A 19,524-nucleotide genomic window follows, 5' to 3' on the forward strand; every position below is an offset into this window, starting at 1 on the left:
GTAGGATGGGCGGTATGAATGTGGATTCGCACCGGTTGTATTCGGTGGTGTTGGCCCGGGATTGGTAGTTGAAGGTCAATTCCCGCGAGGACTTGGATGAGATTATCGAGGAGATGGCGCTGCCAAAGCGTTGCATGATTGCGTTGAAGAAGATTAACGTCCGGTTTTTGGGCAAGTACGAGAAAGTTAATTTTCACGGTGAGGAGAAGGATGCGACGAAGAGAAGGACGACGAGAAGCGGGATAATCGGAGGTGGTCAGAGCGGATGTTGCACTCGGTGCCGGCAATTTACAACACCGGTGCGGCGAGATAGCGGTCGTCACTATAGCTTGTGATGTCTCTTCTTGTGTCTCGTGATTCCCAGCGATGTTATTCTCTCTCTATCACTCCTCTCCTTTTTCTTGACTAAGTGCTCCCACCACTGAGTCTCTCAAGCTCTCCGAAAACTGCAGTGAGAGAACGCGAGATGGCGATTAGGAGCCGACCACGCATGACTTCCCGTTAAACTGCGTTGGCAAAATTGGTTTGTGGCGGCTATGGTGGTTAAACGCTGTTACGATAGGATGATCGTGGATGCGAGAATGAGAGAGAAAAGGAAAATGTCAATCGTGAGTGTGTAAACACGAAAAAGTGTTCGGCTATGTTCGGCGTTGAGAGTTTCAATAAGGAGAGCAGAGCAGTTGTATTTGAGGCATGAATATTAGCCCGGGTCAAAAAAAATAAAATTGCTCAAATCAAAAAGTATATGAGATTGCCCGAAAGAGTACTCCAAATGGGGCCTCCAGCCCAAATTTCAGCCCATTTGGTTGAAAATTGGCTTGCCTTGAGCAGGAACAAGTTTAAATGGGAATTAACCCGTAAAACTTAAGCAATTGGGTACATTGCTCTGTACAAGTCTGTCGTTGAAATTTAACGACTTTTGCATACCATGGGGTCCAAGAGGATGGTCTGGGGAACAATTCCCCTGAAGGGTGCAAGATGATCCGAGGCCTCTAATCTTGCCTAGAAGCAGATTCATTCCGGCGTCGCCGAAATTTTCATGGTCACAGCAAAATGTACAGGGATAAATCAAAGCACACTAAGAAGGCAGCCTCGATCAGAGGACGCCACATGTCAATCAGCCACCGCGTGGCAGGAGGGTTTCTCCAATTTTGGCTTTAAAAGTGGTTTTGTCAATGTTATATAATTTTATTTAGTCAGATATTTATGCAAAAACACTTTATAAACGTCAAATATAAATTTAAAACCCAATTTCCAGATACCCTCCTGCCATGCGGTGGCTGATTGACATGTGGCGTCCTCTGATCGAGGCAGCCTTCTTAGTGTGCTTTGATTTATCCCTGTACATTTTGCTGGGACCATGAGAATTTCGGCGACGCCGGAATGAATCTGCTTCTAGGCAAGATTAGAGGCCTCGGATCATCTTGCACCCTTCAGAGGAATTGTTCCCCAGACCATCCTCTTGGACCCCATGGTATGCAAAAGTCGTTAAATTTCAACGACAGACTTGTACAGAGCAATGTACCCAATTGCTTAAGTTTTACGGGTTAATTCCCATTTAAACTTGTTCCTGCTCAAGGCAAGCCAATTTTCAACCAAATGGGCTGAAATTTGGGCTGGAGGCCCCATTTGGAGTACTCTTTCGGGCAATCTCATATACTTTTTGATTTGAGCAATTTTATTTTTTTTGACCCGGGCTAATGAATATTCAGACGGGATAATTGTAGTTGCTGAGAGCTGATATTTTGATATTTTAACAACCCTGCCGGCGAGTAATGATATTGTGTGCAGTGGCTAGCCAACTTCACTTACTTTCCATCTATTTTAGCAACTATAGTATACCCGCCCATAAATGCTCACCTCGCGACGGCGCAGCTTCAGCCGATGAACCTGGACAGCGAGCCAGTAAAATCTGTTTCATTCTCGAAGGAGGATGAAGTGCTCGAAATCGAATTCTGTTCCGAGGACCCCATCAACCCCAAGATCCGGATGCGCTTCCAGGATCTTTAACTCTCCTTTCAGGCACTTCTCTTCCCAGCCGGGAAACATTGACCACCCTTCCCGAATCAACAGCCAACTTCTCCAAGCCTGTCCTGATGAAAGTCCATCCGGATCCGTCCAGCCTTGGGTCCTCGGAAGCGACCGGTGGCGTACCGTAAGAATCGGTACAGCTTGGACTCGGATGTTGGCCAACCTTGAGCATAAACGTTAAAAACATTAACAATTTTTTTAACATGCTGTTTAAAACTTATAAATATAAAAACAAGGACAAATGTTGTTTATTCTTGCCATAAAAGCTTTCTTTTCCAATTAAAAGTAAAACACTTTTACCGATACAACGATTTTGTTCCATAAATGCATGGTAATATCAAAAACTTTCCAATTTTTTAAATAAAAAGTTTGATCTTTCTACGGATATTTACCAACGCGATCTTTTAATCCAACAAACTACCTTTTTAAATTTTCAGATTTTTTTCTTTGTGTGTACGAGCAGTAAAAACCCAACTTATTCATGTAATATAAGCAAGGCTGCCTATAGCAGCCTTTGAGAATACATCAAATTAAAATAAATATTACTTATTATTTGGACTAACGACTTGTTTTTCTTTGTTTTTCTATAAAAGAGAGAGTTTCGAGAGCGTGCAAAAAAGTACGGAAACGCTCTATTTAGCAACTCACCATTAGTTCACTTCTTAGATTTTCTAATTCTATGGCTGCTGAATGATTGGGAAAACTTGAAAAGTAATTAATATTTCCTCTTCGATTACGCCTCAGTTCTTCAAGTTGCCTTGTCAGTGCCTCAACTTTAGCGACAGCGAGCGTCAGTTCTTTCTCCTTCTCACTAAACAAAGCCCGTATAGAATCCAAATCGTTGCCTATGCAGATATATTGTAATATTAAGTTTCAAATATGCGTGGAATAGTTACAAATGGGTCATTTCACCCCAACTGTAAACGAAAAACACAAATTTGAAATCGACCTTTTCTGATCATGCTTACGATATGCGTGCTGTGTATTAGGGTGACTCGACATTTGTATGGAAAACTTCAAAAATTGTGCAATTCAATCAGAACAACTATTTCTGATCGTAATAAGGCCCCAAAACAACCCCCTAAAGTTTGGGAGCAATCGGTGCAGACCCAGCTTACACCTTTTAATTTGCTACCTCCGGTGTCTTTCATGGTTTAAATTACAATGAAAAGAAAATCTAAACATAATATACCGGTTGTCCACATGATGATGTCGTTCTCTCGTTGTCGTCTCGTTTTGTCCGTCTCAGCGTTGATATTCCGGCGTTGTCCAGGGTTCATCCGAGGGGCTGGGGGTTGCCCCCTTATGAGCAATTCTCTGAGATTTTGGTCATTCGTTTTTTTTGTAGTTTTTAATCCGGCTGAAACTTCTTTGGTGCCTTCGGTATGCCCAAAGAAGCCATTTTTGGACAAACATGGGCACTAATAAAAAAATGAATAACTGCTACTATTTTCAAAAAAGTTACCTGAAAATGGCTATAACTTAAAATCGGTGCATTTTATCAAAATTTCACTCAAGTACTTTTTGATTGCAAATTCGATTTTACATTTAAAAAAAATGGAGTTGAAAATTTTTTGCGACCAATATTTAGATTTTTTGAAAAAAATCTGTATAGTATTGATCTGTATTGTATCGGTCGAAGATTTTTTGCCCGTTCTGAAAATTTCTGAAAAGTTGGCATATGATGTTCCCTAAAACATATCAGAAAATGAAAAAAAATCAAAAATATTTTTTTTTTGCAAATTAAGTTTTAGTGACATAAAATTAAATTAAAAATCACAAAAAAACTAATGATGCAAAATGGCTTCTTTGGGCATACCAAAGGTACCAAAAATGTTTCAGCCGGATAAAAAATTACAAAAATTAAAATTAAAGAATATAGACCTATTTAGGAGCAGTGCGTGGCCGAATGGTTACGCTGTCCGCTTTGTAAGCGGATGATTCTGGGTTCGATTCCCATCTGCTCCAACCTTCCATCGGATGAGGAAGTAAAATGTCGGTCCCGGCCTTGGTTGTTAGGCCGTTAAGTCATTCCAGGTGTAGGAGTCGTCTCCATGCCATAAGTACAAACAACACACCAAACCAAGCCTACTCCGGTGGAATCGCTGGCGGCGATTGGACTCGCAATCCAAAGGTCGTCAGTTCAAACACTGGGGTGGAAGGTTCCTTGGAGTAGAAAGAGGTTTGGGTGCTCTCCCCATTCAAGCCTTCGGACTCCTAGGTTCGAGCAGAAACTTGCAATAGAGACCACAAAAGACCCGGGGGTCGTTAATGTGGATGGTTTGATTTTTTTGACCTATTTAGTAGAGAACTGCTCTTATGTGATCTCATTCAGGGGGCTCGGATGCCCGGGGGTTGTCCCTATTCCACTCTTTTTGTAACTTGTGGTTTGGGGTGCCCCAAATCACTCGAGCACATTTAAATTTTGTATGGGAAAACATTTTTTATTTTCTTTTCTACCAATTGAAAACATGACACAGTACCTTGAACGCTAAAACTTTCTCTAAGAAAGTATGGTGCTCTCTTGCTCGTGGCAAAAGATATATCTTTCTCAAAATTGATTTAAAAGTGTTTTTTTTTTAAGTTATACCCGAGGTTATACCAGTTTTGAGCACCCTTGTATTAGCCCGGGTAAAAAATTGCTCTAATCTAAAATTAAATGCGGTTGCCCGAAAGAGCATTGGAAATGGGGCCAGGCCAAGTGTATATATTTGCCATGATTTTTTTCAATTTATGTCTAAAATAAACTACTATAGTTGGGATCTGGCTGATGACCTCATTTAATGTTGAACTTTTATCACATGAAATGTATAGCTAGCCAGTCCGATTTGCGATGCCTTTTCGTCGGGTCGCTAGATGTTTCGCGACCGTCGTCGGTGTGCAACAACAACAAAACCCTATCATACCATTTCAACTTGATAAATATTGTAACTTGTCGTTCGCAACGTTAATCAGTACCTCACTAAACATCAATCATTTAAAACTCGTAAAATCATCTCAAGTTATAAATTGCACTGTTCAATCCTTCATTCTTTAATTACAAATGATTTTGGTTCTATCTTTCCACAGCCGGCTGTCTAAGACTAAACCATTTCATTTAAAATTTAACAACCGATAAACGGGAAATGTCTCATCCGATTGCTTGCCCTGAGAATAATATATAATACCTTTCAACATACTTTTTGATTTTGGGTCGCATCATCATCTTCTGTGGTGGTGCGCTAACTAACATTCCCGTCCCATACAATTGAGATCTACTGACATGGCGGGTGTCGTTGGTTGCCAATGACTGTTACATATTCGCAACTGATCTAGCTTTAGCAATCATGGTGTTTTGTCTTTTCAGCGCATTCATAAATGCTGTTGATAAGGGAAACACCACTAGATCGTCGAAGCCTATGATCAGTAGTGCTGAAAGGATATTACGGTTCTGTTCAGCAACGGAGGGGCAATCATGGCTGATCTCTCTCATGCTCATGAAATGTTTAACTTAACTACTGTGTAATTTAACTTTTAATATTCTAATTTAGAATGAACGTTATTTTTTTATTATAAATAAAAAATATTTTTGTTTTTACTGTGCGCAGTTTGCGCGCAAAATCAATCTCAACCGTCAAGATGGCTGCCTTTAGCATCCCCCCGGGATCTAACGGGAGCAAATCATCTGTCGGATGGGGTTTTCAAGCAAAACAATATAATTGGGTCAATGTGAGTTTGTAAACGTCAGTAAATGTTTACAGGCTAGTACGCTGATCGGAAGGATAGGGGTCAAGAAACAAGCTTTACGAACAGCAGAACAAAGGAGAGGAAACGATTTCTTGGGGCTTTTCCTCACCCTATCTGGCTTGCTTTCGCTGCCGCTGCTGCCCATTTGAAATTTTTCTTGACCGATTCCTTCCGAAGTGCGTTTACCGCTTACATTAGGAAAGATGCTTGATTTTTCAATTTCAATTCTTCGAGTTCAGAGATATTTACCCTCCTGTGCTGCAAGTTTACGCATGAAAAATGACTTTTGGCAATCTGGGGTGTTAATTAGTTTGTTTATGTCGCGTTGAAGCAGTGTTTGATTAATTCTAGATAACTTTTTCAAAACAACGAATGCCCCATGTGTTTCCTATGTACATAGAAACCCTTTTGAAAAAGTAAGCGAGAATTTGACATTTGAAAAGGTCTTTTGAATTGCGTAAAAAGCAAAATTCAAGCAAAACATTTTGAATGAACCAATATGGATTTGAAAACAAGCAAGCTATCCTACTCATTCTAAATGTAAACCTTCGCTGACGTGAGCTGGATCGACTGTGTGTTTGCAAATCCAAATTTACCCAATGACATTGTTTTGCTTAAATTATTATCAAAAATGGAATTCAATACAGCATACAGAGTTGTGAGTATTGTGCCAACCTTGTTGTATAGGACCCCAGTGTACCGCTGTAAATAGAGCCCAAATGACAGTTTGGCTGTTGGACCGACGCTCAGTCAGCGAGCGCATTCTCTCCGCAACAGCGGCCGCGGCTACTCCGGTGCTGGGGATTCTTCCCGGACGATGTCCAGTGTTCACATTTATCGATTCTGCCAGGAGGAATAACTTCCGGAACACTGCCGGTAAGTTTTAAAGCCTGCATCAAGTCCTGGAAAATCCCCAGCACGCGGATGGATTGTGTGTTTTGCTTGACAAGGAGGAAGAGGAGCTGGTGGAGGTTATTTGTTAACCCTTGACTGACCAGGGTGAGCATCGTTAACCTTTGGTAAGCCGGGAGCGTTTAAATGTTATTAAAAGAAATGGAAGAGTGAAATTTTGTAACATTTGAAAAATTGTAAAGCTTACAAAGTTTCTGGTCTGAAAGTGAGCTGGAAATTTCATTGGTGCAAACTTGGTGAAAACTGCGGCAAGGCGAGTCTTTGATGTTATGGAATTTAAAAACAAACACTTTAGCGTAATGTGTAGTTCTCCGAGCATGTACTTCCAATGTCATCCGTTGAGTGCACCAGTGTCGTCGCCTACTTCGGTAGCGGCACGTACTCATCACTCGGGTGTGCACAAGTGCAAACAGATGGTACGTTCGTTTGAAGAGCCGGTGCGGCACTGAGTGCCGCACTAGTCGGTGCCAGTTTTGGTTCAATCGAACGTTACTTGTCAGTGTACGTGGAACTAGCATGAAACTGAAAAAAATATCGAGTGCGGCACTAGAGTTTCAGTTCCAAGATGGCGGCGAAACTCGTGCGGAACTAGTGCGAGTTTCTTCAAAGAAACACTTTGACAGCTCTGAGTGCGGCACTCAGTGTGGAACTAGCCATCAAACGAACGTACCAAGAGGATGCAGGGCGAGCGTGCGGCAGGTTCGCCTATGTCCGCATACACGCTTCGCTATCACTGGTTCACGTGGTTCGTGCATTCACGCTTGGTATAGCAGGTCGTCTCGATCAGTTGAGTTGAACGAAAGAGACTGTTATTCGGGCATGTACTGTCAGTGTCATCCGTTGAGCACACCAGCGTCTTCGCACGGGATTGAAACTCGTCTGAAAAACCTGTATCATTTTCTCATTCGAAACAGTGGCGCCACGTGGTGGTAGCTGCCCTGTTTATTACACTGTGAAATTATCCATGGCTAATCCAAGGAACCAGAAGGTGACAACAAAAATGTCCGTCCAAATGGGGTGCTGCAAATTTTTTTATTATTTTTAGCAAATTTTCGAACAAATCAGCAACGAATTACAAGTTTGACAGTCAAACTACACTTAAAAGTTGGTTTTGTTATTTGTTTTTGCAAAACCGCACATTTTTTAACAAAATTGCCAAAAATATTCGTAATCACCTTTTGCCTCTTGGTGGTGCTTTGTGTTAGAATGTGTGTGGTCGATGTTTGCGGACGTGCACGCAGAACACAGAACAGTGAGAACTAGCGAAAATGCCTCACTTTCTTCTGATACAAGTCGCCATATTGAAATTGCTTGAAGATTCATACCCGTGGTCTTCGCCTACATAGGTCATGGCTTTCTACCTAAGGTACTCGCGATTGAGTGTGTAGTAGTGCGGTTGTCAAAATCGTTATCTCTGACTCTCTCACTCCACTGACACTGACATTGTTTATGTTTTGGTTTTCCTGGCACGGTCCATTGTTCATTTGTTATTGTTTTGGTTTTAGTGGCACGGAGTTATGCACTCACACTAATGCAAAGCAAGATCGCGAGTACCTATGATATACAGCCTTGTACTTAGGTGGCCTCGGCGCGTACTCGTCACTTGGTTGTGCACACGGGCTAACAGAAGATTGAGGTTTCACGGCCTAAATCGCGGTATCGAGCGAGTGTGCGGCAGGTTCGCCTATGTCCGAATACTAACATGCTTCGCTACCACCGGTACGCGTGGTCCATGCACTTCTTTGATTCTTGTTGAAGCTTCAGACTGACCGTAGGAAATGTTCGTTTACGAATCGAACTGGAAAGGCCTCTTGGAAATGTCTATTTACGAATCAGACTGAATGTGGCCGGGGAAAGGAATCAAGGAAATGTTCGTTTACGAATCGAACTGGAAAGGCCTCTTGGAAATGTCTGTTTACGAATCAGACTGAATGTGGCCGGGGAAAGGAATCAAGGAAATGTTCGTTTACGAATCGAACTGGAAAGGCCTTTAGGAAATGACTGTTTACGAATCAGACTGGATGTGGACCGGGATGCATTGCATCAAGAAAATGTTCGTTTACGAATCAGACTGGATGTGGACTCTTGGAAATGTCTGTCTACGAATCAGACTGGATGTGGACTCTTGGAAATGTCTGTTTACGAATCAGACTGGATGTGGACCGGCGGCCGCGGCTACTCCGGTGCTGGGGATTCTTCCCGGACGATGTCCAGTGTTCACAAGAGTTAAAAACGTTGCATTGTTTTTTTTTTTGACAAAACAGAATTTTGATAAATTATTGCCAAAACCAAAACCAAACCACATTCTTCAATTAAGTGCGTTTGGGTCAATGTTCATCTTCCTTTTCGGCCAGCTATTGTTTTATCGTTTGAGTTTTATTAGAAGGTTACCTGCTGTCTCTGAATTTGCAAAACAGTTCCAACTGTCAAAGTCTCAAAGTGAAATAAATAGCATTTTCCCGAGATTAAAAATGTTGCATGAGAATATTGGTCAGCTTGAAATAAAAAATATCCAAACACTATTTATGAAATGTGTTTTTACATTTAAGTCAAATTTCAAAGCAAGATATTGAAAAGTAAATCAGAAAGGACTAAAAATGATACAGATAAGGTTTGATTTTTTCATGAATTATTAAAATTATTTTTAACATATAACAATTTTATTACATAAAAACAATAGTTAAAAACAAACTTGAAATTACGAGCAGTTGATCCATTTTTTTGGATTGTACAATCATCCCAACAGTTTACAGATTGGCCAATGTTCAAAAATCATAGCAAATCGATAATTGAACTCAATGATTCGCTTTTGCCTTCATTTGAAAGCTTTTCTTGCGATCTTTCGAATGCTGTATCGAACAACTGCAAATTTTAACTGTTATATCAAGTTTTTGAAGAAAAACTTTGACCCTTGAAATCCACAAATTCGGAACACTTTTTTCTTACGGATGTGAACAAACATTGGATATCTCCAGAAGTACATATTTGTAACAAAATAATGACTTCACACACTGCAACCAATGAAACTCAAGCTTAGTGATGTTTTATCCATGGTCTGATAACTTTTTTTGTGAAAATATCAGTTAAATTCAAGTGTTCCACAACTGTGGGAGGCACAATAACATCCCGCAATCATGGAACAGGCAATTTGGAGGCAGTGTTTTGCTGCTCAGGATAAAATAGACTTGAAATGAAGTTTTTTTGCTGCTCAGGATAAAATAGACTTGAAATGAAGTTTTTTTTTGTCCAAAAAGTACTACTTTTACAAGTGAAATAGCAAGAAAATGTCCAAATAAAGGTCCTAAAAATAGTGGGGTCGAGAGAAAAGCTGCATTTGGCATGCTATTGACAAATTATCACAAAAGTGTTCCGAATTTGTGGGTGTTCCGAATAGGTGGGATGACTGTATTAAACACATTCACCAGTATTTTAACAATCACACATTTTCAAAAATCTTTTATTACGCAACGCAGCCATCCCTCATATTTGGAACAGTTTACAGATCGGCAAAAAAAAAAAAAATCAAACCATCCACATTAACGACCCCCGGGTCTTTTGTGGTCTCTATTGCAAGTTTCTGCTCGAACCTAGGAGTCCGAAGACTTGAATGGGGAGAGCACCCAAACCTCTTTCTACTCCAAGGAACCTTCCACCCCAGTGTTTGAACTGACGACCTTCGGATTGCGAGTCCAACCGCCGCCAGCGATTCCACCGGAGTAGGCTTGGTTTGGTGTGTTGTTTGTACTTATGGCATGGAGACGACTCCTACACCTGGAATGACCTAACGGCCTAACAACCAAGGCCGGGACCGACATTTTACTTCCTCATCCGATGGAAGGTTGGAGCAGATGGGCATCGAACCCAGAATCATCCGCTTACAAAGCGGACAGCGTAACCATTCGGCCACGCACTGCCACAGTGCGATCGGCCAATGTTCAACAAATCATAGAAAATCGATAATTGAACATAATGATTTACTTTTACCTTCATGTGAAAGCTTTTCTTGCGATCTTTCGATTGATGTATAGACCGGCTGTACAGTTTTACGTTTTATATCAAGTTTTTTAAGACAAACATTGACCCTTGAAATCCACAAATTCGGAACACTTTTTTCTTACGATGTAAATAAACCTTCTTTTTCTCTCCAGGAGTACATTTTTGTAACAAAATAATGATTTCACACTCTGAAACCAATAAAACTCAAGCTCAGTGATGTTCTGATATCTTTTTTAGTGAAAACATCAGTTGAATTCAATTGTGGGAGGCACAGTAACATCCCACAATTATGGAACAGCAATGTTTTGCTGTTCTGGATAAAATAGTCTTGAAAAAAAAAGTTTAAAGAGTTCTACTTTTACAAGTGAAATAGCAAGATAATGTCCAAATAAAGGTCCTAAAAATAGTAGGGTTGACAGAAAAGCTGCAAGTGTTCCGAATTTGTGGGTGTTCCGAATATGTGGGATGACTGTATGTAGTTTTCACAAAAAAAAAGAATTTCATAAAGCGTTTTGATAAATTGTTATTTTAAAAACCGGGGTTATTTTGATAGTGATTTACTATACAACTTGTGGTACTGAAAATGCTAATAAATTTAACGGTGCACATCAACCAGAGCTTTTGCACCCAGATTTTTGTTACAGACATTTTAGTATCTTCAAAACTACGAGTACTATCGAAATATTTTTTTATTCATTCCCTAAAGTACTGTGTACCAAGTAATTTACAGCAAAGTTTCATTAATTTTACAATTCCGTAGTTGCAGGATTGGGTCCGTAAGTTTGACAATTTTGGTATAAGAAGACAAAAACTTCCTTCGTTGCTGTGCACCCTTAAAGATATTTTTGAATTTTGTTTCAAAAACAATTTGAACTATTTTAAGAGTAAAATTGTTGAATAAAATCTGATAATGCAGTCTGTTTTCCAATTCAAACTTATTTTCAATGACAAAAACATTACATTTTCAAAGTAATAAAATAATGCTATTTATTTAATTATAGTTTACTAACCTTTAAAACTTTTCAAAATTTGTCGAAAACAGCTTCATAAAGTACTTGGTATCTACCAAGGTCAACATGGTTTCATACCATTCCGTTTGCATTTAATTCGTATTTTAAATTTTACAATAGAATCATTAACCTATCATAGTCACCTCACGGCTATCAATGTCATCCAGTTTTATGGTATGTGCAACTATTCAATATATTTTTAAATGAAATTAATAAAAAATATTAGAAAATAAGAAAAACGTAGGTACACAGCAAAAAATCCGAAGGTAAAATCGCATGCAAAAGCATGCACATCACCTTTGTGAGCAAAAGCATGTAATATTGTATACGAAAACGTGTACACAAAAAGCATGTACAAAAGAAAAATAAATTAATATTGCACACCCCAAAAATAACCATCAATCTGTTGACAGTCATATCCAGATTACCAAGTCCGCGCCCCAACCGTCTAGGCTATCTCACCGTCTTGTAAAACTTGTGTACAACGCCGATGTAGCAGTAGGTTTCCCGTACGTCAAATACTGAATTAACTGTATACGATGTATGGGGAACGCACAGCTACATCGGTGTTGTTCCAGCGAATTTCACAGCGGCGAGATAGCCGAGATGGTTGGGGCGCGGACTTGGTAATCTGGATATGATTGTCAACAGATTGATGGTTATTTTTGGGGTGTGCAAAATTAATTTATTTTTCTTTTGTACATGCTTTTTGTGTACACGTTTTCTCATACAATATTACATGCTTTTGCTCACAAGGGTGATGTGCATGCTTTTCCCTTCCGACGAAAGGCGTGATCAGACAAATTTCGTCTCGAAAAATGCCACCGGGACCGTCTATAATCGAACCCAGGCCGACTGGGTGAGAGGCAACCACGCTTACCCCTACACCACGGTCCCGGCTTTTTGAATTTTAAAACATAATTCAAAAATGTTAACTTATATTAAATGTAGGTAATTTAATAATGTTTATTAAAAAAAATATTAGCATAGCATAGCATTGGTGTCTACCCGTAGTTGCTACTCTGTTATTGACCAGGACCTCCAAGAATTGCTCCGTGGACCACAGATGAAGAGTAGGAACCAATCATCACCACTTCGCAACTTTCAAATGTCCCTAGCCAATCACAGTGCCGGCCACGACCAGTGGTAAGACACGGGGAAGTGGATAAGATTTTAGTCCGATACTTGAGTGATGAAGACCTCTAAATCGGCTGCGTCTTCGACAAAGTATCACGTGAGGTTTGAGGGTGTTAGTAAGATGGATGTGAAGCCAGGATTCACCATGGTAAGTGATGCGGCCGGTCAAATCTATTTATAGTCTTCGTATGTTCTTGGATTCATTTTGGAAGCTTTTCAATTCAGTTCACCAAGCTTTTTGTGGTGAATTCTGGTCGTGTTGAAAGTTCAATATTCGCCTAACAATTATGCAACCAGTAAGTGACTTGAATTCAACTTGCATTCAATATTGCATTTCCTGTTCTTAGGTTCACACAGATTCCAAATAAGTTTCTTGGATTCTTATAGCATTCTTAATCCTTCTAGACAACTAAGCCTCGCTGGTCTGGTGGTTAGCTCGGGTTCAATCGGTTGTTTACTGCTTTTTTGGTTCACCTTTTTACTCGAATCCGCACATTTTTTGTTCTTTGCTTTGAGTTTGCAAAGCGATTTTTTGCCTATAATCGTCACTGCTGCAGCAGCATTGTTTACAGTGATTGATTTCGGCGTTGGCTGTTTCAGCAACATCCGCAAGGTCCGAACTCCATTTGAGATCCCTGGGAAGAAGTTAATCCAGCGGTCGTTGGTGATGGTCAAAACTTCGCCGTATTTACTCATCACTTTGACTACGTCATCATTGCTTATGCCTAGAGGTAGGTCAAGCACACGAACTTCCGTAGCGTTGTTGTCCAAGTAAATCGGGATTTTGCAACCCTGATATACCAGAGTTTTGTCGATGATGGACGAGGCCATTGCTGAGTCGGCGAACTGCAACACGGCTATTTTTCTTCTATTGCATAATAGCAATGCTCGCAAGTTTTCTTGGTTTACTTGAAGGTCTGCGAGAATTTTTTTTACAAGCTTTGGGCTTGGTTGGTTTTGGAGTTGACAAAAATCCAGAACCACACTGTTTTTGTGCGTTGACCGAGCCACGTAGCCTAGTGGTAACGCTTCCGCCTCGTAAGCGGTAGATCGGGGTTCAAATCCCGGCTCGGACCAACACAACTGGTGATCTTTTCCCTTCTGGAATCAATTGCTTAGTAAAGGGAAGGTAGTGTATCGTCACAAACTGGACCTTATCACGACACCTTAGGGAGGCGACCTATGGAATGTTAACATTAACCTAAACATGTTAACATTAGTTGAGTGAAAAACTGCCACTGAATCCGCTTTGTAAATGCCGGCCCCGATACTCTTCACGGGTGTTCCCCTCAGGAACTGGGAAAGATTTACTTTTTTTACACTGTTTTTGTCTACGGTGCACATTTTAAAAAAAAAGCGGCGACGCGCACACAAACTGCGGACTGGCATTGAGAATGCGACTTGTAAGGTCGGCGGTTACTTTGCAACTGCCTACCCCTATTTGAATTTTAAAACATAATTCAAAAATGATAACTTATATTAAATGTAGGTAATTTAATAGTGTTTATTAAAAAAAATATTACAAAGAAACACAATTTTTTAATTTAAATTTAAGTCGTTTTGAACCAAACTCCTGATTACTTTAATATTTACTCAAATTTGATATTCAAGTTAAAAGCATCTTCACTAGCGTCTTCATTTATTTACTGAAACTTAAATTTTATTTCTTTTGGATTTTCTTGTTCAAATGCGCTTTTTGCAACTATGCAATTTTTGATGACAAAAACAACAACAAGCAAATACAAATAATAATTCAAAAAATCGCTGAAAAAATTTGCCACCCGCAGCTCGGGGACTTCTCGAGTACCTATCTTGGCTACTCGACGGATCCCCGATGAACTTTTTCTTCGCTGAATGAACTCGAATGCTAATTTAGTTTTAGCTCTGCTACCCGTGGTGCGAAAGTTGGGGTGCAAGCATGTCGGGAGCAAATCGGATGAACTCTTTTAAAATTTTGAAAATGATATTTTATTGATGTCAGCAAACAATTAGGACATATTGTCGCCGCGGCACTAAACCAAATTGAGCGAGTTTCACTCTCGCGAAGTTTTTCTGTCGCGAAATAACTGTCAAGCATGTTTGGGCTGTTTTGAATCAGTGTGTTAGCTTTTTTGTTTTGATTGCTTGGTTTTGCTTGAGTCGTTGAGAAAATCGTGGAGTTCTACGTGGATTTATGATGAATTGAGATAATTATGTTTAATCAGTGATTAAAATCATGTGCTCCGGTGCATCAGGGGTTCAAACTAGCATCCGAACTGTTTTCGTTAGGTCATGAGATAATTTTCAGTTTGTTCCCAGCTTCAGGAGGAGACACGAAATATCAAGAATTTTGGTCACAATCTTGGGCTGGGTTGCTATATGGCCTCAAAAAAATGACCGAGTGCTCAAGAAAATATAAAATCTGGATTGACCTTTTGAAACCCGAGCTCGCCGTCATCAGCCTTTTCTGGCTGGACTTCATGGAATTATCCATCAAATTCACACCCATAGATCGATTTCTGACATTCACAAATGTTTCATATTTCAACATTGAAAATCGGACCATTAGTTGCTGAGATATCAACATTGAAAAATGGTGGGCTGTTTGGGTGAGACTTAGAAAACATCAATTTTCCTGTTTTTAAACCTTTGCATTGCAATATCTCAGCAACTAAAGGTCGCATCAACAAAGTCCGAAGAAGCAAAATATAGAGAATTGTCTCAGCTTTAAAAAAATATTTTTTTCAAAAATGGGCAAACATGTGCACTAATTTTAAAAAATGAAAAACTGCGACTATTTTCAAAAAAGTTACATAAAAATGGCTATAACTTGAAAACGGTGCACTTTATCAAAATCTCACTAAAGTACTTTTTGATTGCAAATTCAATTTTACATCGAAAAATGAAGTTGAAAAATTTTTGCGACCAAAATTTCAATTTTTTTAAAAATCAGTATTGATTAAAAAAAATCATAACTCGGTCAATGTTTTTTGCATAACCTGGAAATTTCTGAAAAGTTGGCATTTTATGTCCTCTAAAACATATCAAAAAATAAAAATAGTGTTTTTTTGCAAATCAAGTTTTAGTGATAAAATGTTAAATAAAAAAATCAACAATTTTTTTTACCGTGTATCATTTTTTTCCAGTGTAGTCCGTATCCATACCACAACTTTGCCGAAGACACCAAATCGATCAAAAAATTTCTTCAAGAGATACAGATTTTTGAATTTTTATACATCATTTTTGTATGGACAGCTGCCAAATTTGTATGGAAAATTATATGGACAAACTAATGATGCAAAATGGCTTCTTTGGGCATACCGAAGACACCAAAAAAGTTTCAGTCGGATAAAAAAATACAAAAATTAAAATTGAAGAAAAAAAAACCAATTTCGTAGAGAATTGCTCTATATTTAATAGATTGAAATAACATATTTTTAAATAGGTTTTGTTTTATTTAACTCGCAAGTTTTGAGCACCCCTGACTGTAGTATAATATGAAATTGGTTTTAATATAGAATTAACGTTTTTTTAATCTAAAAAAAATGTCCAATAATACTTCCCACATAAAATTGAACTGCTTTGCGGGATTTGTTAAAAGAACGCTCCCAAAGGAACTGAAAAATAGCGGCCCTCCTTTGGACAACTTTATTTTTTTGCTGAAATTCTGTATTATTGCACATTTGAGCATGATCAGAAAGAGTTGATTTAAAGTAATGTGTCACATGAAATGACCCATATATATATATATATACAGAGCTTTTCCATTTGAAAAGAGCCTAAACCGAAAAAAAAGTTCTCCGATCGGGCTCAAAATTTTTCTGGGGGTTCCTTGGCCAAAATAATTAGACCCGTATTTTTTTGTTTGGCCATTAGGGTGACCTACATTCGTGCTAGGGTGGTTCGAAAAATGGCAATTTCCGTATTTTTTCGCAAAAACCTTTTTTTTCGAAAAATCATATCATAAAAAGTTTTGGGTTTAGGCTCTTTTCAAATGGAATTGCTGTATATATATAAAAAAAAAAGAAAAACATACCTAGTGAAACGTTATATGTTTTTTGCAAATCAACTTGGCCACGCAATGCTCTTAGTCGACGTAATTTAGATTCTTGCGCTTCAACCCGTTCTCTTAACCGTCGGAGCCGCTCTCCTTCAGCAGTAACAGCAGTTTCATTTGCTTCTTGTGTTTTCAGAAATCGCAACCTTTGTTCTCTTGCTGCTAACAACTGCTGTTGTTTATCAATCTGATGTTTTTGCCTTAATGCCATTGTTCTTAATTCTGAAGACCTCATATGCGACTGAAATATTTAAAAAATATATGTATTATTACTGACAAAATATCTAGAGTTTTTATATTGAATGAAGACAATAGTTCATAGGACCTTTAAAAAAAAAAAACTGGTTATTACCTTTTTATTGAGCATTGATTCCTGACATTTACCTTCATTTATTTATGATACCTGATCACTTTTTTATTGTGGATTTAGCTCGTAGCTGGATTTTCTGGCATCTTCTCACGGTCATTGGAAACGGTCGTGGATAGACCTAGGGGTTCCCATTTGGAGTGATAAAATTCAATTTGTAGAAAAATTATGGATTAAAATTTTGCTTTTTTATCACTTCTCCGACATCAGGAATAATTGTTTGAACATGCTCGCAATTTTTTTATTCGGTCGGAAAAATATTATTTTTCTTGAAAAAAATTTCATTTTTAATCAAATGATCACCCCTAATTCTGGCTCGATGCCGCCATCATGTGACCGCGTGCTCCGTTTGTTTGTCAACAAAGCTGCAGCTGGATGGTGAGACGAAGTGAGGGGGCAAGAAATTTTGACATTTTTATGCCCGCATCTGGCCCGCCGCCTATTTCGTCGGTCGTTGAGTCGCCGGTCGTTTCCAGCGACCGAGTCCAGCTAGGAACTGACCGTACAATATGAAAATATCAGTTAAATTCAGATGTTCCACAGGGAGAGTTCTTTTATTACATAACGCAGTTAGGGGGGAAGGGGGGTGTGTGATGAAAAATGTTGTTACGTAACGCAAAATTAGCATATAAGCACTCATAAGAGTTCTTTTATTACGTAACGCAGTTAGGGGGGGGGGGGGGGAGGGGGGTGTGATGAAAAATTTTGTTACGTAACGTAAAATTTGCATATAAGCACTTATAAAAATTTGCAAAAAGACCTTGTGTTACGCGTTACAGGGGGGGTAGGGGGTATCGCTCATCTGTTACGATTTGTTACGAAGGGGGGGGGGGTCTTGAAATGCAAATGTTTGTTCCAAAAAGAACTACTTTTACTAGTGAAATAGCAAGAGAATGTTTGGACAAAGGTCCTAAAAATAGTAGGATCGATAGGAAGGATGCATTTGGCATGCTATTGACAAATTATCACAAAAGTGTTCCGAATATGTGGGATGACTGCACGCAAGAAAAAAAAATATTTTGCTCTCCACAAAAATAACAACAATCCGGTGAGAGTAACAGGTCTTCAATTTTGCAGACATTTTAAACTGAGTTTTTCGACAATCTGACACCATTAGTAGTGGTATAATAAAGTATACCATCGCCGATATGCGGCGCCACTTGTTCTCGAGAAAGGGCCAAAACGCACCTCCCAAGAAAAGGGGTCACGATTTCTTGGGGCTTTTCTTTACGTTCTCTGGCTTGCTTTCGCTGCCTTTCGACCGGTTCCTTCCGAAGTGCGTATATAGCTAAAACCACACGGAAAGGGGATCCATCGCCAAATCAGCAGAAGAATTTTCCTGCTTAGATTTTGCTGATATTTGCGAAAAAGACACTAAACCAGCGAAGTTTTTCGCTGAAATCAGCGGCTGAGCAAATTCAAATCCAGCAACTTAGTTCTGCTGGTTTGGTTTCGCTAATTACTGGCAAAAATATGCGACAGCAGAAAATCTAGCGAATTTTTTCGTTGTTTACAGCGTAGTTCTCTACTACTCTGGCAGAAATTCTACTGTAAGAGGTAGCTGCAGAAATGACAGTTGTCATTCACTTCTCAGAATTGATTGATGGATACTGAACAAACTAAGTGAAACTAAAAAGCAAAATGTGTATAGTGAAGAGGTAGAGTGCAGTGAAATCAACCACTCAATTGAAATTTAATGTTCACACAGTGCTGGTTTATCAAATCAACAAATCGAACGAGTAAGTAAACAAACACTATTATGTGAAGAGGGAATTTATTTGCAAACTCGTCAAAACAAACAGAATTATGTTTGGAAATCGTTTTCAACAAACTTTCACTAATTGAGAAACATTATTATAACTTGTAAAACCATCCAACACCCCAAATCTGCTAAAAAAGCAGATCCAATGCAAACAACCACTTTACTAGCGGAGTTTCTCCCAAATCCAGCAGAAAATTCTTCTGTTTTATTTTGACACGAACTACTGCCATAAAAAAACAGACGTCAGCAAAACAAAACGCTGATACACACAGAGAAAAATATTCCTGTAAATTTACATTATTCATCATGTACCAAAAGGTATCATGATAAATTATGAATATTTACATTAGATTCATCGGAAATTTACATTAGATTCATTGGAAATTTACATTACTTTTGTTGAAATAAATCAAATAAACTAATTCTGATTGGCCAATGGGAATGAGAAGCTCGACTTGGATTGCAGTAGGAAAAGGGTGTGGCCTATGTTCTAGTTTAAAATTAATGAAGCGGGCAGCAAAACGAAATTCTTATTTTAAAAAGATGT

At 38.9% G+C, this 19,524-nt stretch overlaps 1 protein-coding gene and 1 long non-coding RNA gene across 2 annotated transcripts in view; both read right to left on the reverse strand.

The window, feature by feature from the left end:
- The window catches only part of LOC120431481 (uncharacterized), a 42,460-nt gene extending 25,090 nt beyond the window's left edge, over nt 1-17,370 (reverse strand). The window contains exons 1-3 of the mRNA XM_039596595.2: nt 17,201-17,370; nt 16,828-17,089; nt 2,680-2,876 (exon numbers count right to left, since the gene is read on the reverse strand). Of these exons, the coding sequence (XP_039452529.1) occupies nt 2,680-2,876; nt 16,828-17,089; nt 17,201-17,215 (474 nt within the window). The 5' untranslated portion in view covers nt 17,216-17,370. The remainder of the gene's footprint in view (nt 1-2,679; nt 2,877-16,827; nt 17,090-17,200) is intronic.
- On the reverse strand, nt 3,919-10,149 carry LOC128093643 (uncharacterized). Its single transcript, XR_008212657.1, has 2 exons — nt 6,433-10,149; nt 3,919-5,855 (listed from the first exon to the last, which is right to left on the reverse strand). It is a non-coding gene; the product is annotated as an uncharacterized LOC128093643 (long non-coding RNA).
- Nucleotides 17,371-19,524: the final 2,154 nt, after the last annotated feature.

This window comes from Culex pipiens, chromosome 1 (assembly GCF_016801865.2).
Source record: "Culex pipiens pallens isolate TS chromosome 1, TS_CPP_V2, whole genome shotgun sequence".
Taxonomy (NCBI): domain Eukaryota; kingdom Metazoa; phylum Arthropoda; class Insecta; order Diptera; family Culicidae; genus Culex; species Culex pipiens.